General features: G+C 40.3%; 1 protein-coding gene across 1 annotated transcript; it reads right to left on the bottom strand.

Annotated features, from left to right (window-relative positions):
• Positions 1-1,104: 1,104 nt before the first annotated feature.
• LOC137090831 (serine-rich adhesin for platelets-like) lies at positions 1,105-25,549 on the bottom strand. The gene is made up of 4 exons (XM_067454780.1): positions 20,032-25,549; positions 9,283-19,923; positions 7,332-7,381; positions 1,105-1,371 (listed from the first exon to the last, which is right to left on the bottom strand). Exons 1-4 carry the CDS (start codon positions 25,547-25,549, stop codon positions 1,105-1,107), a joined length of 16,476 nt encoding a protein of 5,491 aa, XP_067310881.1.
• Between the last annotated feature and the right edge of the window lie 700 nt (positions 25,550-26,249).

A 26,249-nucleotide genomic window follows, 5' to 3' on the forward strand; every position in this document is an offset into this window, starting at 1 on the left:
AGGGAACCAGGAGACATAGACAAGACAACGATCCGACCAAGACTGACAAACACAAGGAGCTTAAGAAGGGAAGAAAACAAGAGGAAACAGGTGGGACAAATGAACCAATAACGAGATAACAAGGGGGGAGGGATCTAACAGAGACAAGCACATGCTCAACATAACCCACATGTGCACACAAGACAGGACAGGCATGTGACATTACCCCTCCTTAAGGAGCGGCTACCAAATGCTCCACTAGGGATGGGCAGGACAGACCAGGGAGGGATGGGAGGGACGAACCAGGGCGGGACGGGAGGGACAGACCAGGGCAGGACGGGAGAGACAGACCAGGGCAGGACGGGAGGGACAGACCAGGGCAGGACTGAAGGGACAGACCAGGGGGGGGAGGGGAGGAACAGACTGGGGCGGGACGGGAGGAACAGACCAGGGCGGGACGGGAGGGACAGACCAGGGGGGCACGGGAGGGACAGACCAGGGCGGCACGGGAAGAACAGACAAGGGAGGGGTAAACAAGGGAAGAATGGGGAAAACAAAAAGTTCAGGAGGCCATGATGGCCTGCAGTGTTCTGGTGGCCCGGGTAGCTCGCAGAGTTCAGGCCACCAGGGTGGCGTGGTCAGAGCAGGACCCGGAGGCGGCGCAGTTAAAGCAGGACACTGGGGCGGCGCGGTCAGAGCAGGGCGCCGGTTCGGCCCGGTCAGAGCAGGGCGCCGGGTCGGCGCGGTCAGGGCAGGGCGCCGGGTCGGTGCAGGCAGAGCAGAGTCCACCAGAACACGACCCACCGGCGCAGGGACCATCGGCACACAATCCACCGGCACAGGGACCACCGGAACACAATCCACTGGCACAGGGACCACCGGAACACAATCCACTGGAACTGGGTCCACTGGAACAGGGACTACCGGCTCTCCTACCCCTGAAATCATCTCCTCCCCAGTGAAGGTGTCCAATAAGGTAGGCCTGCTCTTCCTCCTCCTTCTCCGTTTCATCTGAGGACTGGGGCCTCCACTGACAGTAGATGAAAAGGAACCATCAGTGGGCTGAGATTCTGCTAGCTGTTGATGTTCAGGCTCTCCAAAATGGTAAATATGATGGACAAAGTCCTAGAATCCCAGATGCCCCAGCTTTTCCATCTCCCCCGGGCTGAGAGGCATGTCCAAACAGATATTCAATACCTCCTTAATCTCTGCCTCAGTGTAAGCCATGTGATCTACTTTAATGAGGAGACTGCAGGCGAAGTCCCTCACATCAGCCCCCTGCTGACGGATGTAATTAAAGCTCACATATCTTGCAAGTTGCAGGTAGTTGGGGGGAGATGAAAAAAGGAAGCTACCCATCTTCTGCTGAGTCCTCTTAGTGGTCGGATCGTTCTGTCACGTCACAAACACAAAGGAAAATTAGTGCGAGGACTCAAGTGCAGAAAAGGATAATTTGTTATAAAATAAAACATAAACTCAAAACAAAACCCACATAATAGAATAATAAAAATACAAACTTAAACAAACCAACAGAGATCACGGGGAACCAGGAGACATAGACAAGACAATGATCCGACCAAGACTGACAAACACAAGGAGCTCAAGAAGGGAAGAAATCAAAAGGAAACAGGTGGAACAGATGAACCAATAACGAGATAACAAGGGGACAAGGGGGGGAGGGATCTAACAGAGACAAGCACATGCTCAACATAACAAAACCCACATGTGCAAAGAATAATGGGGGGAAAGGGGGTACAGTGAAGCATGAAGGGGCTCTACCAACAAAGTGTATATTCTATGGTACTGGACTCAGCTGTTGTGTCTGGGGTTGTGGTTCCACTGTAGGTTCTGACTTAGCGAATTCAGCTGTAGATTGAGTAGTTTTGATTTCAGCTGTAGTTTCTTGTGGATTCAGCTAGAGATTCTATGGTTGTGGTTTTGGCTATAGGTGAGGTTGTGTATTCCACAGTAGATTGACTGCTTGTGATTTTAGCTGTACTTTATATGGATGTTGATTCAGCTGTAGCTTTTATGTTTGTGGTTTTGGGTGAGAATATGGGTTTAGCTTAAGATCGTGTGGTTGTGACTTTAGCTGTAGTTTATATGGTTGTTGTTTCTGCTACAATTCCTATGGTTGTGGACTTTTTTTGGTTGTGGTTTTGGCTCTAAGTTCTGAGGTTGTGGATTCAGCTGTAGTTTATGTCCTGGAGGACATTGTCTGTGGTTATAGACTCAGTTATAGATTCTATGTTTGTGGATTCAGCTCTAGGTTTATGGCTGTGGACTCGGTTGTGTATTCAGCTGTAGTTTCTAAAGTTGAGGACTCAGCTGTCTTTTCTGTGTTTTTTGTTTCGGCTGTAGTATTTGAGGTTGTGGATTCAGCTGTAGTTTTTGAGGTTGTAAAGTCAGCAGTAGATTGAGAGGTTGTGATTTCAGCTGCAGGTTATTTGGACTCAACTGTAGATTCTGTGGTTGTAATTTCTATGGTTGCAGACTCTGCTGTTGTTTCTGTGGTTTTGGCTGTAGTTTCTGAGGTTGTAGATTCAGCAGTAGTTTCTGTGGTTGTGGACTCGGTTGTAGTTTCCATGGTTTTGGAATTGGTTGTTGTTTCTGTGGTTGTGGTTTCCATTATATGTTCTGAGGTTGTGCATTCAGCTGTAGTTTCTGTGGTTGTGGAATTGGTTTTAGTTTCTATGGTTGTGGATTCAGCAATAGTTTCTATGGTTGTGGTCTCGTTTTGGGGTGGAACCTAGCTGTAAATGGTTGTAGTTTATATGGTTGTGGACTGGGCTGTTTTTTATATTTGTGTTGTTTCTGCTATAGTTTATATGTTTGTAGACTTGGATGTTGTTTCTGTGGTTGTGGTTTCCTCTGTATTTTCTGAGGTTGTCTATTCATCTGTAGATTCTATGGTTGTGGATTCCACTGTTGTTTCTATGGGTGTTCACTCAGTTGTAGGTTCTGGGGTTGTGTATTTATCTATAGTTTGTATAGTTGTAGTTTCAGATGTAATTTCTAAAGTTGTAGACTCGGTTGTATGTTCTGAGGTTGTGTATTTAGCTGAAGTTTCTATATTAAGGGTAAACGTAAGTATTAATCTCACCAATATCTACACTGAGACATTTTATTGCACAGGGTATTGGTTTTAGTAGAAGAAGATATAGTATAGAAGATATAGAAGATATAGTAGAAGAAGATATAAGAGATATCTCAAATACACTGGTGCTCCTTAGGGAATGGGTTTGTTTCCATTTCTATTCACCCTTAATACCTCAGACTTCAGTTACAACTCAAAAGTAGGGCTGGGCGATAAAACGATAATGATAATTATCAATGACTAATTTTCCTCGATAAAACGATAACAACAGTTCGATAAATTCTCTATATAATGCTTACTCGCTATACTTAATGCTGTGCATGCGTTTTGCAGACTGGGCTTCTGGATGCCGCATGTGGTGTTGTTGAAAGTCACAGTGGCTGACAGGCTGGGAGGTTCGGAGTGAAGTGGAGTGAGAAAAATGAGCGATAGTGAAGAGAATTCAGCACTCATGATCAGCTCGGAGGACACAGATATCGTTGACAAGAAAGTTTGCTCAGCTTCAGTGGTTTGGAGATATTTTGGCTATCTGACATAAAACAGAGCAACGTGCACTGCTTATCATAGGTTCACCACACAGAATATAATTATTAAATTATCTTGCTTCTTCAAAATTCTTTCATATAGCATTGTGCCCAACACAGCAGTAAATCTACATTAGCCTAATATCAGTTCACGCATAAGCTTATCACCTTTGTTAGTTGTAGCGGGTGACTTACAAGCTAATGTTACCAAACTATAATCACTAAAACATCAGACTTGTTGAAAAATACATTGGTATCTGTAACATGTCAGCTGCGGTACCTTTAAGTACCAGCAGATGGTAGCTTCATTTCCATAGTCACTGTTATTCTTGGACTTAATTTCCCAGTATCCTCTGCACATTATTATTTAATCTTGGTTTATTACCCTGTCTATTTAAATGCTATTTGCCCTGTATTCTGGATGAAGTCTTGTTTGTCTGTTGGTTTTGGTTAACATTCTCTGTTGGCATTTCGAGCAGTCTGCCTGAGCCTTGGATTCCTGGTTCCTGTCTACTCTCCTTGGAATGTGTGTGGTGTATTTGGACTGTATTTCTGTGAATTAAATTTCATCAATTCACAGAATTTCAATTCAGCCAACTGAAAAATTTAGATGTGATTAGGTGGCCTTAAGTACTATGTACTTACATCAAAAAATAAGTACAATGTACTTACTGTGTTCAAATTTTATTGCAAAACACCTTTGCGGATATTGAGGTGGGATACAGGTAGAGTTAGGGACAGGTGTGGTTGTGTGGGTCAGTTTAAGGGTAGAGATAGGGACAGGTGTGGTGGTGTGGGTCAGTTTAAGGGTAGGGTTAGGGACAGGTGTGGTGCTGTGGGTCAGTTTAAGGGTAGGGTTAGGGACAGGTGTGGTGGTGTGGGTCAGTTTAAGGGTAGGGTTAGGAACAGGTGTGGTGGTGTGGGTCAGTTTAAGGGTAGGGTTAGGGGCAGGTGTGGTGGTTTGGGTCAGTGTAAGGGTAGAGTTAGGGACAGGTGTGGTGGTGTGGGTCAGTTTAAGGGTAGAGTTAGGTGTAAGGGATGTGCAAACAGTGTAATTACAAATGTACCTACAGAAATGTATTACAGATGTAATTACATGCAGGCATTTTTTCAAATGTAAGTACATTGTAAAAACATGTATGTACACATGTGCATTGCATCAAATGATTAATTACAATGTTAGTACATAGTAGTTAAGACCACCTAATATAAAGTGGGTCCAATAAATGTAACTAAAACAAAATAACTGGTATCTGATTACAGAAGGAAAAAAGATCACCCCTCACCTATTTCTATTCATGGCAGAGATGTTGAGATAGTGGACTTCTATCTATATTTTGGGATCCACATAGACAACAGACTTGACTGGACAAAAAAACACAGAAGCGATTTACAAAAAAAGGCCAGAACAGACTTTATTTCTTAAGAAGACTCAGGTCCTTCAATATGTGTAACAAGATGCTTCACATGTTCTATCAGTCTGTCGTTGCCACTGCTCTGTTAATGCAGTAGAGTGCTGGGGCAATGGGATTAAAGCTGGAGATGCCAAAAGGCAGAATAAGCTTATTGAGATGGCAGGCTTTGTCACTGGTTTGGATCTGGACATGTTTGGGGTTGTTACAGAGAGCAGAATAATGACCAAGCTGTTGACCATAACAAACAATACTTTCGACCCCTTCCACAACATGGTTGCTGGAATGAGAAGTACATTCAGCAACCGACTAATCCAGCCATGGTGCAACATAGAATGCTACAGGAGGTCATTTATGCCTACTGCTGTGAGACTTTACAATTAAACCCTGTGGCCAGGCATCATTAACTTTTCGTTTTAGGAATTTGTTCACTACGTCAATTGTATACCTGTACTTAAAGGTGCATTATGTAGTATTTTTGCAGTTAAAAAGGCATATCCAAAAACCACCAGTGTTATATATTTTGTTCAGTTGAGGTCTTACAATATCCCAAATGTTTCCAAATATTTGTAAATTGTGAGAAAATTGCTATTTTAACCAAGGAGCCGGGACGTTTGAGGGAGTTGCCTGCCAATTGCGTCATATATGCATTACCCTCGGTTTCCAGTTTTATTCGGCAGAAGCACTTTATTCTTAGCAGTGTGCAACAAGTGTCACAGCAGCCACTGAGCAAATGCACAAAGTAACGTCATAACATTATTTTAAACACACTTAAATGTATCTTAAATGATGTTACCTCATACTCATGACGAGAAAGCGGAAATGGCGCAGACTACATAATAAAAAAAAACACTGCTCGCGAACCATGTGTTTGTGTAACAATCGCTCCAGCGGCCTTGCTCAGCTCCCTCAACACTCGATCCTGCGTTGCTTCACACTACAGAAACGTTAATAATCACATACATGAACATGATTTCTGACATGAGTCCTATCCCGATTAATTTCCACTGGGTGTGAGGTGAAAACCACATGTGCCAAGATTATGCGTTCAAACTTCATCAAACTGTGCCTTTGTTTTAAATAGGCACCCTCTAGTGGACAGAAAAGTTGCATAGTGTAGCTTTAACGGAGTTAAATATCAGAAATAAAATGTGCATTACTGCTTTTATTGATTGACCGGTTTTAGATATATTCATTTTATTTTATTTTTATTCATTTTATTTTTTAACCTCAAACAAGATGTGCAACAATTACCGTTTTCTTGGCACTTTGTTTATGTATTTATTATATTGGTATAATATGTTTTTGTGTGTACTGTGAGTACTTGACTGTCTTCATGTATTGCTGCTGACACACTTTAATTTCCCAATTGGGATTAATAAAGTACTACTACTACTACTTATATATTAATCTTTCACACAATAATATTACATTTTAATTTAAATGAAAAAGCGTTAAGCTATATTGAGATATATATCATTAAATGCAAAAAATATGGCTTTGCTTAATGAGTATGTTTGTACCCTTTACGTACACCCCTGTTTCAATTAAGCTCACAACATGTGTTGGGGGGGGGGGGGGTATAAATAAATAAATAATCTAGGTCATGTATTAAGTTCATACATATTTGAATATAAACAGCTATTGAAACGCTGAAGCTGGGATTTTTATTTTTATAGTAGTGCACCCTTTAATCTTAATTTAAAATAATATGAAATCTTAAATTATAGACCTGTAAAACCACAGAAAATCCAAAAATGTAAATTTATAATATAATGGATTTAAAAGTACAAGCCAGTAATGCCTGTGAAGAAATATATTAGTGTAGCACTGCAGCACCTGTACTATGTTGCTAAAACTATCTTTTGGATCTAATTGTAAATATTTTCCACATCCAGGTCCCAGGTTACAATATGCAAAAGTCTAAATATTAATCTCTTAAATTTGTAGTAAGAAGTTATACATATCGAAAATAAAGACTTAAACATATATTTTTTTAAAAAGCACATTTAAGGGGCTACTCTTTTTGGTGAAAGTTTTCAGACAGCTTTCAGAATGGCCACCAGACAGTGTGAACACATGAATACCCATAACTCAGTATGCAAGGGTCTGATTAACTTGAAATTACAGGAGGTATACAGTAACAAACATAATTTATTTAAGATATCAAGTAGGATGATAAATAATTTTTTTATTTTTATAATCTGAGCTCAAAGATAGTAGTGTGCTTGATCATGGGTACTTGATATTTTCAGTTGTAGGTTCTATGGTTGTGAACTTGGCTCTTGTTTCTATTGTTGTGGTTATCCCGAGGTTTACTGTTGTCAGCCAGATCTGAGCCGTATCCAGATCAGATGGTGGACCTGCACCTAGACACAACAAAGGCAATCCTGAAGTGTTAGCAGAGACACTTCAGGCCTGTGATGGCCTCATTGACATCAAGAAGCCTGTCTCGTGCATGATGACTCCGATCTTCAGCCGGATGGAGCTGGAAAAATATTCTAAATGTTCCGCTCTAATATGACTTCTGATTTGTAATGTTGTCTGACTCATAATTATACAATGTTTGTTCGTTTGGCCAGAGGAGAACTGGCACACCGACTGAGTCTGGTTTCTCCCAAGGTTTTTTTCTCCATTATGTCACCTGATGGAGTTTTGGTTCCTTGTCACTATCGCCCCTGTTGCTCAGTTGGTGACATTAATTATTTAACTACATTACTTTCTAATAAATTGTTGCATTATTTTCCTGTTACCATTGTGAAGCTGAGTTGAAACAATCTGCATTGTAAAAAGTGCTATGTAAATAATAGTAACTTGACTTGGTTGTCAGTGTATTCTATGAGGTTGTATATGAAGCTGTAGTTTTTTTCTGTGGTTTTAGTTTCGGCTGTAGTATCTGAGTTTGTGGATTCAGCTGTAGTATCTGAGGTTGTACATTCAACTGAAGTTTATGTGGTTGTGGATTTGGCTGTTGTTTTCTGTGGTTGTGGTTTCCTCTGTATTTTCTATGGTTGTGGATTTAGTTGCAGTTTCTATGGTTATGGACTCGGTTGTAGGTTTTAGCGTTGTGGATTCAGCTGTAGTTTCTAAGGTTATGGACTCGGTTGTAAGTCTTAGGGTTGTGGATTCAGCTGTAGTTTCTATGGTTGTTGACTCGGCTGAGGTTCTATGGTTGTAGATTCAGCTCTAGTTTCTGTGGTTTTGGACTCAGTTGTAGGTTCTGGGGCTGTGGATTCAGCTGTAGATTTTAAAGTTGTGGGATTTGGCTGTTTTTTCTTCTTCTGTGGATCGAATGTTGTGGATTTAGCTATAATTGGACATGACTGTTGTTTCTGGGGTTGTGGTTACCACTGTAGGTTATGGCGTTGTGCATTCAGCTGAAGATTCTGTGGTTTTAGATTCAGCTGAAGTTGTTTTGGACTTGCTTGTAGGTTCAGAGGTTGTGTACTCAGCTGTAGTTTCAATGTGCTGCTGTTGCCATGGACTGCTGTTTTTTCTGTGGTTGTAGTTTTGGCTGTAGTATCTGAATTTGTGCTTTCAGCTGTAGTATCTGAGGTTGTGCATTCATCTGTATTTTCTGTGGTGTTGGATTCGGCTGTAGTTCCTGAGGTCCTGGATTTAGCTTTAGTTTCTGTGGTTGTGGACTCAGTTGTAGGTTTTGAGGTTGAAGATTTAAGTGTTTTTTCAGATGTAGATTCTAAAGTTGTGAACTATGCTATTTTTTCTGTGGTTATAGTTTCTGCTGTAGTATCTGAGTTTATACATTCAGCTGTTGTATCTGAGGTTGTGCATTCGGCTGTAGTATCTGAGTTTGTGCATTCGGCTGTAGTATCTGAGGTTGTGCATTCATCTGATGTTTCTGTGGTTGTGGACTCGGCTGTACTTTCTGAGGTTGTGTATAAAGCTGTAATTTCAAAGTTGTGGACTGTTGTTTTTTCTGTGGCTATAGTTTCTGCTGTAGTACCTGGGTTTGTGCATTCTGCTGTAGTATTTGAGGTTGTGCATTCAGCTGAAGTTTCTGTGGTTGTGGACTCAGCTGTACTTTCTGATGTCCTAGATTTAGTTTTAATAACTGTGGCTGTGGACTCAGTTGTAGATTTTGAGGTTGTTGATTCAGGTGTTTTTTCATCTGTAGATTCTAAAATTGTGGAATCTGCTATTTTTTCTGTGGTTATAGTTTCGACTGTAGTATCTGAGTTTGTGCATTCATCTGTTGTATTTGAGGTTGAGCATTCGACTGAAGATTCTGTGGTTGTGGACTCAGCTGTACTTTCTAAGGTTGTGGATTTAGCTGAAGTTTCTTTAGTTTTGGACTTGGTTATAGGTTCTAAGGTTGTGTATTCAGCTTTAGATTCTAAAGGTGTGGAGTCTGCTATTTTTTCTGTGGTTAAAGTTTTGGCTGTAGTATCTAAGTTTGTGCATTCTGTGGTAGTATCTGAGGATGTGCATTCAGCTGACGTTTCTGTGGTTGTGGACTCGGCTGTACTTTCGGAGATTGTGGATTTAGCTGAACTTTCTTTTGTTTTGGACTTGGTTGTAGGTCCTGAGGTTGTGTATTCAGCTCTAGATTCTAAAGTTGTTAAGTCTGATATTATTTCTGTGGTTATAGTTTCGGCTGTAGTATCTGAGTTTGTGCATTCTGCTGTAGTATCTGAGGATGTGCATTCAGCTGATGTTTCTGTGGTTGTGGACTCGGCTGTACTTTCTGAGGTTGTGGATTTAGCTGAAGTTTCTTTAGTTTTGGACTTGGTTATAGGTTCTAAGGTTGTGTATTCAGCTTTAGATTCTAAAGGTGTGGAGTCTGCTATTTTTTCTGTGGTTAAAGTTTTGGCTGTAGTATCTAAGTTTGTGCATTCTGTGGTAGTATCTGAGGATGTGCATTCAGCTGACGTTTCTGTGGTTGTGGACTCGGCTGTACTTTCGGAGATTGTGGATTTAGCTGAACTTTCTTTTGTTTTGGACTTGGTTGTAGGTCCTGAGGTTGTGTATTCAGCTCTAGATTCTAAAGTTGTTAAGTCTGATATTATTTCTGTGGTTATAGTTTCGGCTGTAGTATCTGAGTTTGTGCATTCTGCTGTAGTATCTGAGGATGTGCATTCAGCTGAAGTTTCTGTGATTGTGGACTCGGCTGTACTTTCTGAGATTGTGGATTTAGCTGAAGTTTCTTTAGTTTTGGACTTGGTAGTAGGTTCTGAGATTGTGTATTCAGCTGTAGTTTCAAAGTTGTGGACTGTTGTTTTTTCTGTGGTTGTGGACTCAGCTGTACTTTCTGAGGTTGTGGATTTAGTTGTAGTTTCTGTGGTTGTGGAGTCGGTTGTAGGTTTAGAGGCTGTGGATTTAGGTGAATATTCTTTAGTTTTGGACTTGGTTGTAGGTTCTGAGGTTGTGTATTCAGCTGTAGTTTCAATGATGTGGACTGCTGTTTTGTCTGTGGTTATAGTGTCGGCTGTAGTATCTGAGTTTGTGCATTCATCTGTAGTATCTGATGTTGTGCATTCAGCTGAAGTTTCTATGGTTGTGGACTCTGCTGTACTTTCTGAGATCTTGAATTTAGTTGAAGTTTCTGTGGTTGTGGACTCAGTTGTAGTTTCTGAGGCTGTGGATTTAGGTGTTTTTTCAGCTGTAGATTCTAAAGTTGGGGACTCTGCAGTTTTTCCTGTGGTTATAGTTCCGGCTGTAGTATCTGAGTTTGTGCATTCAGCTGTAGTATCTGAGGTGCATTCAGCTTTACTTTCTGTGGTTGTGGACTCATTTTTATGTTCTGAGGTTGTGGACTCAGTTGTAGTTTCTGAGGCTGTGGATTTAGGTGTTTTTTCAGCTGTAGATTCTAAAGTTGGGGACTCCTCTGTTTTTTCAGTGGTTATAGATTCGGCTGTAGCATCTGAGTTTGTGCGTTCATCTGTAGTAACTGTGGTTATAGTTTTAGCTGTAGTATCTGTGCTTGTCCATTCAGCTGTAGTATCTGTGGTTATAGTTTCGGCTGTAGTATCTGAGCTTGTGCATTCAGCTGTTGTGTCTGAGCTTGTGCATTCAGCTGAAGTTTCTGTGGTTGCGGACTCAACTGTAGTTTGTATGGTTGTAGATTCAGCTGTAGATTCAAAAGTTGTGGACTTCTCTGTTTTTTCAGTGGTTACAGATTTGGCCGTAGCATCTGAGTTTGTGCATTCATCTGTAGTATCTGTGGTTATAGTTTCAGCTGTAGTATCTGAGTTTGTCCATTCAGCTGTAGTATCTGTTGTTATAATTTCGGCTGTAGTATCTGAGCTTGTGCATTCAGCTGTAGTATCTGAAGTTGTGCATTCAGCTGAAGATTCTGTGGTTGTGGACTTGGTTGTAGTTTCTGAGGTTGTGGACTCGGTTGTAGGTTCTGAGGTTGTGGATTCGGTTGTAGGTTCTGAGGTTGTGGATTCCGCTGTAGATTCTAAAGTTGTGGGCTCCTCTGTTTTTTCTGTGGTTACAGTTTCGGCTGTAGTATCTGAGTTTGTGCATTCATCTGTGGAATCTGTTGTTATAGTTTCAGCTGTAGTATCTGAGCTTGTCCATTCAGCTGTAGTATCTGTGGTCATAGTTTCGGCTGTAGTATCTGAGTTTGTGCATTCAGCTGAAGTTTCTGTGGTTGTGGACTCGGCTGTAGTTTCTATGGTTGTGGATTCAACTGTAGTTTCTACGGTTGTAGATTCAGTTGTGGATTCTAAAGTTGTGGACTCCTCTGTTTTTTCAGTGGTTACAGATTCGGCTGTAGCATCTGAGTTTGTGCATTCACCTGTAGTATCCATGGATATTGTTTCAGCTGTAGTATCTGAGTTTGTCCATTCAGCTGTTGTATCTGTGGTTATAATTTCGGCTGTAGTATCTGAGCTTATGCATTCAGCTGTGGTATCTGAGGTTGTGCATTCAGCTGAAGTTTCTGTGGTTGTGGACTCGGCTGTAGTTTCTGAGGTTGTGAATTCAGCTGTAGTTTCTGCGATTGTGGACTTGATTGTAGGTTCTGAGGTTGTGGATTCAGCTGTAGATTCTAAAGTTGTGGGCTCCTCGGTTTTTTCAGTGGTTACAGTTTCGGCTGTAGTATCTGAGTTTGTGCATTCATCTGTAGAATCTGTTGTTATAGTTTCAGCTGTAGTATCTGAGCTTGTCCATTCAGCTGTAGTATCTGTGGTTATAGTTTTGGCTGTAGTATCTGAGTCTGTGCATTCATCTGTAGTATCCGTGGTTATAGTTTCGGCTGTAGTATCTGAGTTTGTCCATTCAGTTGTAGTATCTGTTGTCATAATTTCGGCTGTAGTGTCTAAGCTTGTGCATTCAGCTGTAGTATCTGAGGTTGTGCATTCAGGTGAAGTTTCTGTGGTTGTGGGCTCGGTTGTAGGTTCTGAGGTTGTGGACTCGGTTGTAGTTTCAATGGTTGTGGATTCAGCTGTAGATTCTGTGGTTGAAGTTTCAGCTGTAGTTTCTGTTGTTGTGGATTCAACTGTAGTTTCTGTGGTTGTGATTTCAGCTGTTGTTTCTGTTGTTGTGGATTCAACAGTAGATTCTATTGTTGTGGATTCAGCTGTAGTTTCCATGGTTGTGATTTCAGCTGTAGTTTCTACGGTTGTGGACTCGGTTGTAGTTTCTATGGTTGTGGATTCAACTGTAGATTCTGTGGTTGAAGTTTCAGCTGTAGTTTCTGTGGTTGTGGATTCAGCTGTAGTTTCTGTGTTTGTGATTTCAGCTGTTGTTTCTTTGGTTGTGGATTCAGCTGTAGTTTCTATGGTTGTGGACTCAGTTGTAGTTTCTATGGTTGTGGATTCAACAGTAGATTCTATGGTTGTGGATTCAGCTGTAGTTTCCATGGTTGTGATTTCAGCTGTAGATTCCATGGTTGTGATTTCAGCTGTAGTTTCTATGGTTGTGGATTCAGCTGTAGTTTCTATTGTAGTGCATTCATCTGTAGTATCTGTGGTTATAGATTCGGCTGTAGTATCTGAGTTTGTCCATTCAGCTGTAGTATCTGTTGTTATAATTTCGGCTGTAGTATCTGAGCTTGTGCATTCAGCTGTAGTATCTGAGGTTGTGCATTCAGGTGAAGTTTCTGTGGTTGTGGACTCGGTTGTAGGTTCTGAGGTTGTAATTTCAGCTGTAGTTTCTATGGTTGTGAACTCGGTTGTAGTTTCTATGGTTGTGGATTCAACTGTAGATTCTGTGGTTGAAGTTTCAGCTGTAGTTTCTGTTGTTGTAGATTCAGCTGTAGTTTCTGTGGTTGTGATTTCAGCTGTTGTTTCTGTTGTTGTGGATTCAACAGTAGATTCTATTGTTGTGGATTCAGCTGTAGTTTCCATGGTTGTGATTTCAGCTGTAGTTTCTAGGGTTGTGGATTCAGCTGTAGGTTCTATTGTTGTGGATTCAACAGTAGATTCTATGGTTGTGATTTCAGCTGTAGTTTCTATGGTTGTGGACTCGGTTGTAGTTTCTATGGTTGCGGATTCAACTGTAGATTCTGTGGTTGAAGTTTCAGTTGTAGTTTCTGTTGTTGTGGATTCAGCTGTAGTTTCTGTGTTTGTGATTTCAGCTGTTGTTTCTGTTGTTGTGGATTCAACAGTAGATTCTATTGTTGTGATTTCAGCTGTTGTTTCTTTCGTTGTGGATTCAGCTGTAGTTTCCATGGTTGTGGACTCAGTTGTAGTTTCTATGGTTGTGATTTCAGCTGTAGTTTCTATGGTTGTGGATTCAGCTGTAGTTTCTATTGTTGTGGATTCATCTGTAGTATCTGTGGTTATAGTTTCGGCTGTAGTATCTGTGGTTATAGTTTCAGCTGTAGTATCTGTTGTTATAGTTTCAGCTGTAGTATCTGAGCTTGTCCATTCAGTTGTACTGTCTGTGGTTATAGTTTTGGCTGTAGTGTCTGAGCTTGTACAGTCAGCTGTAGTATCTGAGGTTGTGCATTCAGCTGTAGTTTCTGTGGTTGAGGACTCAGCTGTAGTTTCTATGGTTGTGGATTCAACTGTAGTTTCTATGGTTGTAGATTCATCTGTAGATTCTAAAGTTGTGGATTCAGCTGTAGTTTCGGCTGTAGTGTCTGAGGTTGTGGATTCAGCTGTATTTTCTATGGTTGTAGTTTCTGATGTAGTTTCTGAGGTTGAGGATTCGGTTATAAATTCTGTGGTTGTGGATTCAGCTGTATATTGTGTGGTTGTGATTTCAGCTGTAGTTTCTATAGTTGTGGATTCAGATGTAGTTTCTATGGTTGTGGACTCTAGGGTTGTGGTTTCAACTGTATTTTCTATGGTTTTGCATTCAGCTGTATTTTGTAAGGTTGTTGACTTGGCTGTTGTTTCTGTGGTTGTGGACTCGGTTGTAGTTTCTGTGGTTATGAAGTCGGTTGTAGTTTCTGTGGTTATGAACTCGGTTGTATGTTCTGGGGTTGTGTATTCATCTGTAGTTTCTATTGTTGTAGTTTCAGGTGTAATTTCTATGGTTGTGGATTCCAATGTAGTTTCTGAGGTTGTAAATTTAGCTGTAGTTTCTGTGGTTATGGACTCAGTTGTAGGTTCTGGAGTTGTGGATTCATGTGTAGTTTCTATGCTTGTGGATTCAAGTGTAGTTTCTGATGTGGTAGATTCAGCTGTAGTTTCTGTTGTTATGGACTCGGTTGTAGTTTCTGTTGTTATGTAATCAACTGTAAGTTCTATTATTGTAGTTTCAGGTGTAGTTTCTAAGGTTGTGGATTCAGCTGTAGTTTCTATGGTTGTAGTTTCAGCTGTAGTTTCTATGGTTGTGGACTTGGCTGTTGTTTCTGTGGTTGTGGCTTCCGCAGTAGTTTCTGAGGTTATGAACATGGTTGTGGGTTCTATGGTTGTGGATTCAACTGTAGTTTCTATGGTTGTAGTTTCAGGTGTAGTGTCCATGGTTGTGGATTCCACTGTAGTTTCTAAGGTTGTAAATCCAGCTGTAGTTCCTGTGGTTATAGACTCACTTGCAGTTTCTATGGTTGTAGATTCAGCTGTAGTTTCTACGGTTGTGGACTCTGTTGTATATTCTGTGGTTGGTGATTCAGCTGTAGTTTCTGTGGTTGTAGCTTCAACTGTAGTTTCTATGGTTGTGGATTCATCTGTAGTTTCTATGGTTGTGAACTCGGCTGTAGTTTCTATGGTTGTGGTTTCAGCTGTAGTTTCTATGGTTGTGGATTCAACTGTAGATTCTATTGTTGTGCATTCAGCTGTAGTTTCTGTGGTTGTAGATTCAGATGTATTTTCTATGGTTGTGGATTCAACAGTGGATTCTATGGTTGTGGATTCAACAGTAGATTCCATGGTTGTGGATTCAGCTGTAGTTTCCATGGTTGTGATTTCAGCTGTAGTTTCTATGGTTGTGGATTCAGCTGTAGTTTCTATTGTTGTGGATTCAACTGTCGATTCTGTGGTTGAAGTTTCAGCTGTAGTTTCTGTTGTTGTGGATTCAGCTGTAGTTTCTGTGGTTGAGATTTCAGCTGTTGTTTCTGTTGTTGTGGATTCAACAGTAGATTCTATTGTTGTGGATTCAGCTGTAGTTTCCATGGTTGTAATTTCAGCTGTAGTTTCTATGGTTGTGGATTCAGCTGTAGTTTCTATGGTTGTGGATTCAACTGTAGATTCTATGGTTGTGGATTCAGCAGTTGTTTCTAAGCTTGTGGACTCGGCTGTAGATTCTATGGTTGTAGATTCGGCTGTAGTTTCTGTTGTTGTGGACTCGGTTGTAGGTTCTGAGGTTGTAGATTCAGCTGTAGTTTCTATGGTTGTAGATTCAGCTGTTGTTTCTTTGGTTGTGGATTCAACTGTAGTTTCTATGGTTGTGATTTCAGCTGTAGCTACTGTGGTTGTAGATTTAGCTGTTATTTCTATGGTTGTAGTTTCAGCTGTAGTTTCAATGGTTGTGGACTCAGCTGTAGTTTCTGGGCTTGTGGATTCAGCAGTAGTTTCTATGGTTGTAGAATCAAATGTTGTTTCTATGGTTGTAAGTTCTGAGGTTGTGAATTCAGGATTAGACTGAGTAGTTGTGATTTCAGTTGTAGTTTCTATGGTTGTGGAATCAGCTGTAATTTCTATACTTGTGGTTTCACCTGTTAATTCTATGGTTGTTTCAGCTGTAGTTTCAATGGTTGTGGACTGGGCTGTAGTTTCTGGGCTTGTGGATTCAGCAGTAGTTTCTATGGTTGTAGTTTCAAATGTTGTTTCTATGGTTGTGGACTCAGCTGTAGTTTCTATGGTTGTTGATTCAAATGTTGTTTCTATGGTTGTGAGTTCTGAGGTTGTGAATTCAGCAGTAGATTGAGTAGTTGTGATTTCAGCTGTAGTTTCTATTGTTGTTGATTCAGCTGTAGTTTCTATGGTTGTAATTTCACATGTAGTTTCTATGGTTGTGGATTCAGCTGTAGTTTCTATAGTTGTAGTTTCACCTGTAGTTTCTATGGTTGTGGATTCAACTGTAGATTCTATGGTTGTGGATTCAGCAGTTGTTTCTATTGTTGTGGACTCGGTTGTAAGTTCTGAGGTTGTAGATTCAGCTCTAGTTTCTATGGTTGTAGATTCAGCTGTTGTTTCTATGGTTGTGGATTCAACTGTAGATTCTATTGTTGTGGATTCAGCAGTAGTTTCTATTGTTGTGGACTCTGCTGTAGATTCTATGGTTGTAGATTCGGCTGTAGTTTCTGTTGTTGTTGCCTCTTTTGTAGTTTCTATGGTTGTAGGTTCAGATGTAGTTTCTATGGTTGTAGATTCAGCTGTTGTTTCTATGGTTGTAGTTTCAGCTGTAGTTTCAATGGTTGTGGACTCAGCTGTAGTTTCTGGGCTTGTGGATTCAGCAGTAGTTTCTATGGTTGTAGATTCAAATGTTGTTTCTATGGTTGTGAGTTCTGAGGTTGTGAATTCAGCAGTAGATTGAGTAGTTGTGATTTCAGCTGTAGTTTCTATGGTTGTAGATTCAAATGTTGTTTCTATGGTTGTGGACTCGGCTGTAGTTTCTGAGGTTGAAGATTCAGCTGTTGTGTCTAAGGTTGTAGTTTCAGCTGTAGTTTCAATTGTTGTGGACTCGGCTGTAGTTTCTGGGCTTGTGGATTCAGCAGTAGTTTCTATGGTTGTAGATTCAAATGTTGTTTCTATAGTTGTGGACTCGGCTGTAGTTTCTGAGGTTGTGGACTTGGTTGTGAGTTCTGGGGTTGTGAATTCAGCAGTAGATTGAGTAGTTGTGATTTCAGCTGTAGATTCTATGGTTGTTGATTCAGCTGTAGTTTCTATAGTTGTAATTTCACCTGTAGTTTCTATGGTTGTGGATTCAGCTGTAGTTTCTATAGTTGTAGTTTCACCTGTAGTTTCTATGGTTTTGGATTCAGCAGTTGTTTCTATTGTTGTGGACTCGGCTGTAGATTCTATGGTTGTAGATTCAGCTGTAGTTTCTGTTGTTGTGGACTCGGTTGTAGGTTCTGAGGTTGTAGATTCAGCTGTAGTTTCTATGGTTGTAGATTCAGCTGTTGATTCTATGGTTGTGCATTCAACTGTAGATTCTATGGTTGTGGATACAGCAGTAGTTTCTATTGTTGTGGACTCGGCTGTAGATTCTATGGTTGTAGATTCAGCTGTAGTTTCTGTTGTTGTTGATTCGTTTGTAGTTTCTATGGTTGTAGGTTCAGCTGTAGTTTCTATGGTTGTAGATTCAGCTGTTGTTTCTATGGTTGTGGATTCAACTGTAGATTCTATGGTTGTGTATTCAGCAGTAGTTTCTATTGTTGTGGACTCTGCTGTAGATTCTGTGGTTGTAGATTCAGCTGTAGTTTCTGTTGTTGTTGACTCGTTTGTAGTTTCTATGGTTGTAGGTTCGGCTGTAGTTTCTATGGTTGTAGATTCAGCTGTTGTTTCTATGGTTGTAGTTTCAGCTGTAGTTTCAATGGTTGTGGACTCAGCTGTAGTTTCCGGGCTTTTGGATTCGGCTGTAGTTTCTATGGTTGTAGATTCAAATGTTGTTTCTGTGGTTGTGAGTTCTGAGGTTGTGAATTCAGCAGTAGATTGAGTCGTTGTGATTTCAGCTGTAGTTTCTATGGTTGTTGATTCAGCTGTAGTTTCTATGGTTGTAATTTCACCTGTAGTTTCTATGGTTGTTGATTCATCTGTAGTTTCTATGGTTGTGGATTCAACTGTAGATTCTATGGTTGTGGATTCAGCAGTTGTTTCTATTGTTGTGGACTCGGCTGTAGATTCTATGGTTGTAGATTCGGCTGTAGTTTCTGTTGTTGTGGACTCGGTTGTAGGTTCTGAGGTTGTAGATTCAGCTGTAGTTTCTATGGTTGTAGATTCAGCTGTTGTTTCTATGGTTGTGGATTCAACTGTAGATTCTATGGTTGTGGATTCAGCAGTAGTTCCTATTGTTGTGGACTCGGCTGTAGATTCTATGGTTGTAGATTTGGCTGTAGTTTCTGTTGTTGTTGACTCGTTTGTAGTTTCTATGGTTGTATGTTCAGCTGTAGTTTCTATGGTTGTAGATTCAGCTGTTGTTTCTATGGTTGTGGTTTCAGCTGTAGTTTCAATGGTTGTGGACTCAGCTGTAGTTTCTGGGCTTGTGGATTTAGCAGTAGTTGCTATGGTTGTAAATTCAAATGTTGTTTCTATGGTTGTGAGTTCTGAGGTTGTGAATTCAGCAGTAGATTGAGTAGTTGTGATTTCAGCTGTAGTTTCCATGGTTGTTGATTCAGCTGTAGTTTCTGTTGTTGTTGACTCGTTTGTAGTTTCTATGGTTGTGGATTCAGCTGTAGTTTCTATGGTTGTAGATTCAGCTGTTGTTTCTATAGTTGTAGTTTCAGCTGTAGTGTCAATGGTTGTGGATTCAACTGTAGATTCTATGGTTGTGTATTCAGCAGTAGTTTCTATTGTTGTGGACTCGGCTGTAGATTCTGTGGTTGTAGATTCAGCTGTAGTTTCTGTTGTTGTTGACTCGTTTGTAGTTTCTATGGTTGTAGGTTCAGCTGTAGTTTCTATGGTTGTAGATTCAGCTGTTGTTTCTATGGTTGTAGTTTCAGCTGTAGTTTCAATGGTTGTGGACTCAGCTGTAGTTTCCGGGCTTGTGGATTCGGCTGTAGTTTCTATGGTTGTAGATTCAAATGTTGTTTCTATGGTTGTGAGTTCTGAGGTTGTGAATTCAGCAGTAGATTGAGTCGTTGTGATTTCAGCTGTAGTTTCTATGGTTGTTGATTCAGCTGTAGTTTCTATAGTTGTAATTTCACCTGTAGTTTCTATGGTTGTGGATTCAGCTGTAGTTTCTATAGTTGTAGTTTCACCTGTAGTTTCTATGGTTGTGGATTCAACTGTAGATTCTATGGTTGTGGACCCAGCAGTTGTTTCTATTGTTGTGGACTCGGCTGTAGATTCTATGGTTGTAGATTCGGCTGTAGTTTCTGTTGTTGTGGACTCGGTTGTAGGTTCTGAGGTTGTGGATTCAGCTGTAGTTTCTATAGTTGTAGTTTCACCTGTAGTTTCTATGGTTGTGGATTCAACTGTAGATTCTATGGTTGTGGATTCAGCAGTTGTTTCTATTGTTGTGGACTCGGCTGTAGATTCTATGGTTGTAGATTCGGCTGTAGTTTCTGTTGTTGTGGACTCGGTTGTAGGTTCTGAGGTTGTGGATTCAGCTGTAGTTTCTATAGTTGTAGTTTCACCTGTAGTTTCTATGGTTGTGGATTCAACTGTAGATTCTATGGTTGTGGATTCAGCAGTTGTTTCTATTGTTGTGGACTCGGCTGTAGATTCTATGGTTGTAGATTCGGCTGTAGTTTCTGTTGTTGTGGACTCGGTTGTAGGTTCTGAGGTTGTAGATTCAGCAGTAGTTTCTATGGTTGTAGATTCAAATGTTGTTTCTATGGTTGTGAGTTCTGAGGTTGTGAATTCAGCAGTAGATTGAGTAGTTGTGATTTCAGCTGTAGTTTCTATGGTTGTTGATTCAGCTGTAGTTTCTATAGTTGTAATTTCACCTGTAGTTTCTATGGTTGTGGATTCAGCTGTAGTTTCTATAGTTGTAGTTTCACCTGTAGTTTCTATGGTTGTGGATTCAACTGTAGATTCTATTGTTGTGGATCCAGCAGTTGTTTCTATTGTTGTGGACTCGGCTGTAGATTCTATGGTTGTAGATTCGGCTGTAGTTTCTGTTGTTGTGGACTCGGTTGTAGGCTCTGAGGTTGTGGATTCAGCTGTAGTTTCTATAGTTGTAGTTTCACCTGTAGTTTCTATGGTTGTGGATTCAACTGTAGATTCTATGGTTGTGGATTCAGCAGTTGTTTCTATTGTTGTGGACTCGGCTGTAGATTCTATGGTTGTAGATTCGGCTGTAGTTTCTGTTGTTGTGGACTCGGTTGTAGGTTCTGAGGTTGTGGATTCAGCTGTAGTTTCTATAGTTGTAGTTTCACCTGTAGTTTCTATGGTTGTGGATTCAACTGTAGATTCTATGGTTGTGGATTCAGTAGTTGTTTCTATTGTTGTGGACTCGGCTGTAGATTCTATGGTTGTAGATTCGGCTGTAGTTTCTGTTGTTGTGGACTCGGTTGTAGGTTCTGAGGTTGTAGATTCAGCAGTAGTTTCTATGGTTGTAGATTCAAATGTTGTTTCTATGGTTGTGAGTTCTGAGGTTGTGAATTCAGCAGTAGATTGAGTAGTTGTGATTTCAGCTGTAGTTTCTATGGTTGTTGATTCAGCTGTAGTTTCTATAGTTGTAATTTCACCTGTAGTTTCTATGGTTGTGGATTCAGCTGTAGTTTCTATAGTTGTAGTTTCACCTGTAGTTTCTATGGTTGTGGATTCAACTGTAGATTCTATGGTTGTGGATCCAGCAGTTGTTTCTATTGTTGTGGACTCGGCTGTAGATTCTATGGTTGTAGATTCGGCTGTAGTTTCTGTTGTTGTGGACTCGGTTGTAGGTTCTGAGGTTGTGGATTCAGCTGTAGTTTCTATAGTTGTAGTTTCACCTGTAGTTTCTATGGTTGTGGATTCAACTGTAGATTCTATGGTTGTGGATTCAGCAGTTGTTTCTATTGTTGTGGACTCGGCTGTAGATTCTATGGTTGTAGATTCGGCTGTAGTTTCTGTTGTTGTGGACTCGGTTGTAGGTTCTGAGGTTGTGGATTCAGCTGTAGTTTCTATAGTTGTAGTTTCACCTGTAGTTTCTATGGTTGTGGATTCAACTGTAGATTCTATGGTTGTGGATTCAGCAGTTGTTTCTATTGTTGTAGACTCGGCTGTAGATTCTATGGTTGTAGATTCGGCTGTAGTTTCTGTTGTTGTGGACTCGGTTGTAGGTTCTGAGGTTGTAGATTCAGCAGTAGTTTCTATGGTTGTAGATTCAAATGTTGTTTCTATGGTTGTGAGTTCTGAGGTTGTGAATTCAGCAGTAGATTGAGTAGTTGTGATTTCAGCTGTAGTTTCTATGGTTGTTGATTCAGCTGTAGTTTCTATAGTTGTAATTTCACCTGTAGTTTCTATGGTTGTGGATTCAGCTGTAGTTTCTATGGTTGTAGTTTCACCTGTAGTTTCTATGGTTGTGGATTCAACTGTAGATTCTATGGTTGTGGATTCAGCAGTTGTTTCTATTGTTGTGGACTCGGCTGTAGATTCTATGGTTGTAGATTCGGCTGTAGTTTCTGTTGTTGTGGACTCGGTTGTAGGTTCTGAGGTTGTGGATTCAGCTGTAGTTTCTATAGTTGTAGTTTCACCTGTAGTTTCTATGGTTGTGGATTCAACTGTAGATTCTATGGTTGTGGATTCAGCAGTTGTTTCTATTGTTGTGGACTCGGCTGTAGATTCTATGGTTGTAGATTCGGCTGTAGTTTCTGTTGTTGTGGACTCGGTTGTAGGTTCTGAGGTTGTAGATTCAGCAGTAGTTTCTATGGTTGTAGATTCAAATGTTGTTTCTATGGTTGTGAGTTCTGAGGTTGTGAATTCAGCAGTAGATTGAGTAGTTGTGATTTCAGCTGTAGTTTCTATGGTTGTTGATTCAGCTGTAGTTTCTATAGTTGTAATTTCACCTGTAGTTTCTATGGTTGTGGATTCAGCTGTAGTTTCTATAGTTGTAGTTTCACCTGTAGTTTCTATGGTTGTGGATTCAACTGTAGATTCTATTGTTGTGGATCCAGCAGTTGTTTCTATTGTTGTGGACTCGGCTGTAGATTCTATGGTTGTAGATTCGGCTGTAGTTTCTGTTGTTGTGGACTCGGTTGTAGGCTCTGAGGTTGTGGATTCAGCTGTAGTTTCTATAGTTGTAGTTTCACCTGTAGTTTCTATGGTTGTGGATTCAACTGTAGATTCTATGGTTGTGGATTCAGCAGTTGTTTCTATTGTTGTGGACTCGGCTGTAGATTCTATGGTTGTAGATTCGGCTGTAGTTTCTGTTGTTGTGGACTCGGTTGTAGGTTCTGAGGTTGTGGATTCAGCTGTAGTTTCTATAGTTGTAGTTTCACCTGTAGTTTCTATGGTTGTGGATTCAACTGTAGATTCTATGGTTGTGGATTCAGTAGTTGTTTCTATTGTTGTGGACTCGGCTGTAGATTCTATGGTTGTAGATTCGGCTGTAGTTTCTGTTGTTGTGGACTCGGTTGTAGGTTCTGAGGTTGTAGATTCAGCAGTAGTTTCTATGGTTGTAGATTCAAATGTTGTTTCTATGGTTGTGAGTTCTGAGGTTGTGAATTCAGCAGTAGATTGAGTAGTAGTGATTTCAGCTGTAGTTTCTATGGTTGTTGATTCAGCTGTAGTTTCTATAGTTGTAATTTCACCTGTAGTTTCTATGGTTGTGGATTCAGCTGTAGTTTCTATAGTTGTAGTTTCACCTGTAGTTTCTATGGTTGTGGATTCAACTGTAGATTCTATGGTTGTGGATCCAGCAGTTGTTTCTATTGTTGTGGACTCGGCTGTAGATTCTATGGTTGTAGATTCGGCTGTAGTTTCTGTTGTTGTGGACTCGGTTGTAGGTTCTGAGGTTGTGGATTCAGCTGTAGTTTCTATAGTTGTAGTTTCACCTGTAGTTTCTATGGTTGTGGATTCAAGTGTAGATTCTATGGTTGTGGATTCAGCAGTTGTTTCTATTGTTGTGGACTCGGCTGTAGATTCTATGGTTGTAGATTCGGCTGTAGTTTCTGTTGTTGTGGACTCGGTTGTAGGTTCTGAGGTTGTGGATTCAGCTGTAGTTTCTATGGTTGTAGTTTCACCTGTAGTTTCTATGGTTGTGGATTCAACTGTAGATTCTATGGTTGTGGATTCAGCAGTTGTTTCTATTGTTGTGGACTCGGCTGTAGATTCTATGGTTGTAGATTCGGCTGTAGTTTCTGTTGTTGTGGACTCGGTTGTAGGTTCTGAGGTTGTAGATTCAGCTGTAGTTTCTATGGTTGTAGATTCAGCTGTTGTTTCTATAGTTGTGGATTCAACTGTAGATTCTATGGTTGTGGATTCAGCAGTTGTTTCTATTGTTGTGGACTCGGCTGTAGATTCTATGGTTGTAGTTTCGGCTGTAGTTTCTGTTGTTGTTGACTCGGTTGTAGGTTCTGAGGTTGTAGATTCAGCTGTAGTGTCCATGGTTGTAGATTCAGCTGTTGTTTCTATGGTTGTGGATTCAACTGTAGATTCTATGGTTGTGGGTTCAGCAGTAGTTTCTATTGTTGTGGACTCGGCTGTAGATTCTATGGTTGTAGATTCAGCTGTAGTTTCTGTTGTTGTTGATTCGTTTGTAGTTTCTATGGTTGTATGTTCAGCTGTAGTTTCTATGGTTGTAGATTCAGCTGTTGTTTCTATGGTTGTGGATTCAACTGTAGATTCTATGGTTGTGTATTCAGCAGTAGTTTCTATTGTTGTGGACTCGGCTGTAGATTCTGTGGTTGTAGATTCAGCTGTAGTTTCTGTTGTTGTTGACTCGTTTGTAGTTTCTATGGTTGTAGGTTCAGCTGTAGTTTCTATGGTTGTAGATTCAGCTGTAGTTTCAATGGTTGTAGACTCAGCTGTAGTTTCTGGGCTTGTGGATTCAGCAGTAGTTTCTATGGTTGAGGATTCAAATGTTGTTTCTATGGTTGTGAGTTCTGAGGTTGTGAATTCAGCAGTAGATTGAGTAGTTGTGATTTCAGCTGTAGTTTCTATTGTTGTTGATTCAGCTGTAGTTTCTGTTGTTGTTGACTCATTTGTAGTTTCTATTGTTGTTGATTCAGCTGTAGTTTCTGTTGTTGTTGACTCATTTGTAGTTTCTATGGTTGTAGGTTCAGCTGTAGTTTCTATGGTTGTAGATTCAGCTGTTGTTTCTATGGTTGTAGTTTCAGCTGTAGTTTCTATGGTTGTGGATTCAACTGTAGATTCTATGGTTGTGGATTCAGCAGTTGTTTCTATTGTTGTGGACTCGGCTGTAGATTCTATGGTTGTAGATTCGGCTGTAGTTTCTGTTGTTGTGGACTCGGTTGTAGGTTCTGAGGTTGTAGATTCAGCTGTTGTTTCTATGGTTGTGGATTCAACTGTAGATTCTATGGTTGTGGATTCAGCAGTTGTTTCTATTGTTGTGGACTCGGCTGTAGATTCTATGGTTGTAGATTCGGCTGTAGTTTCTGTTGTTGTGGACTCGGTTGTAGGTTCTGAGGTTGTAGATTCAGCTGTTGTTTCTATGGTTGTGGATTCAACTGTAGATTCTATGGTTGTGGGTTCAGCAGTAGTTTCTATTGTTGTGGACTCAGCTGTAGATTCTATGGTTGTAGGTTCAGCTGTAGTTTCTAAGGTTGTAGATTCAGCTGTAGTTTCAATGGTTGTGGACTCAGATGTAGTTTCTGGGCTTGTGGATTCAGCAGTATTTTCTATGGTTGTAAATTCAAATGTTGTTTCTATGGTTGTGAGTTCTGAGGTTGTGAATTCAGCAGTAGATTGAGTAGTTGTGATTTCAGCTGTAGTTTCTATGGTTGTTGATTCAGCTGTAGTTTCTGTTGTTGTTGACTCGTTTGTAGTTTCTATGGTTGTAGGTTCAGCTGTAGTTTCTATGGTTGTACATTCAGCTGTTGTTTCTATGGTTGTAGTTTCAGCTGTAGTTTCTATGGTTGAAGATTCTGCTGTTGTTTCAATGGTTGTAGTTTCAGCTGTTGTTTCAATGGTTGTGGACTCAGATGTAGTTTCTGGGCTTGTGGATTCAGCAGTAGTTTCTATGGTTGTAGATTCAATTGTTGTTTCTGTGGTTGTGAGTTCTGAGGTTGTGAATTCAGCAGTAGATTGAGTAGTTGTGATTTCAGCTGTAGTTTCTATGGTTGTAGATTCAGCTGTTTTTTCTTTGGTTGTGGATTCAACTGTAGATTCTATGGTTGTGGATTCAGCAGTAGTTTCTATTGTTGTGGACTCGGCTGTAGATTCTATGGTTGTAGATTCCGCTGTAGTTTCTGTTGTTGTTGACTCGTTTGTAGTTTCTATGGTTGTAGTTTCAGCTGTAGTTTCTATGGTTGTAGATTCGGTTGTAGTTTCAGCTGTAGTTTCAATTGTTGTGGACTCAACTGTAGCTTTTGTAGTTTTTGAGGTTGTTGTTTCAGATGTAGTTGTCTCTGGCATTACAGAAGTATAGGTGGTGTTTATGTTCCCTGCATCTGAAGAAAAAAAAAACTACATAAAATACATTGATCGTTTACATAAACAAAGGGCACGTGTATTCATTTATTTATTTATATTCACCTGCACAATATGCCAAACTGCAGGTAATTGGGCACACAAACTTGTAAATATAATAACCTCCTGGACACGCTTTGACTTGAATAGGATTGGATCGGAAATGGCAGCAGTCATTGCTCCAGTGACCACAGACATCTCGAGTGACCACTCCATCCTCAACTGTTGGATGTCCTCCATTCAACCACAGTGGGGCATAAGTGCCACAGCTATACTGATCAACACATGTGTCTGGCATCTGAGTGCTCTGTCCCCGAATGAAGAGACGGTACCAGCCGTACCAGCTGACCGCAGTATCACACATTATTTTAGATGAATATTGATTGTTGGTGGCTCTCCATGGATCATCTAGCACATTGTAGTTGTAACAGGGGTCAACAGGGGGGGCTGTTTTTATGGACTCTTTAGAAAAATACATTGATGAATAATGTTATTTACTTATTTATAAAGTTATAGTAGTTGTGATATGAAATATTAATCTCTAGAGCAACCCTTATTTAAGCTCTGTGACATGTTTTAAGTATTTTTTTCCCCTTTGAGCCAAATCAACAATGAAAGTCAAGAAAGTACTTTACCAGTGGATGTG

The sequence above is a fragment of the Pseudorasbora parva genome, chromosome 10, assembly GCF_024679245.1.
Source record: "Pseudorasbora parva isolate DD20220531a chromosome 10, ASM2467924v1, whole genome shotgun sequence".
In the NCBI taxonomy this organism is placed as follows: Eukaryota; Metazoa; Chordata; class Actinopteri; order Cypriniformes; family Gobionidae; genus Pseudorasbora; species Pseudorasbora parva.

What these genes read in the sequence shown, in the direction of transcription:
- LOC137090831 (XM_067454780.1), bottom strand. Translation starts at nt 25,549, where the DNA reads ATGCCAGAGACAACTACATCTGAAACAACAACCTCAAAAACTACAAAA. An exon ending in CACAACCATAGAAACTACAG is followed by an intron (nt 19,924 to 20,031) that starts GTGAAACTACAA and finishes TAGAAACTACAG; the next exon opens with CTGAAATCACAACTACTCAA. An exon ending in CTCAGATCTGGCTGACAACA is followed by an intron (nt 1,372 to 7,331) that starts GTAAACCTCGGG and finishes GTGACGTGACAG; the next exon opens with AACGATCCGACCACTAAGAG.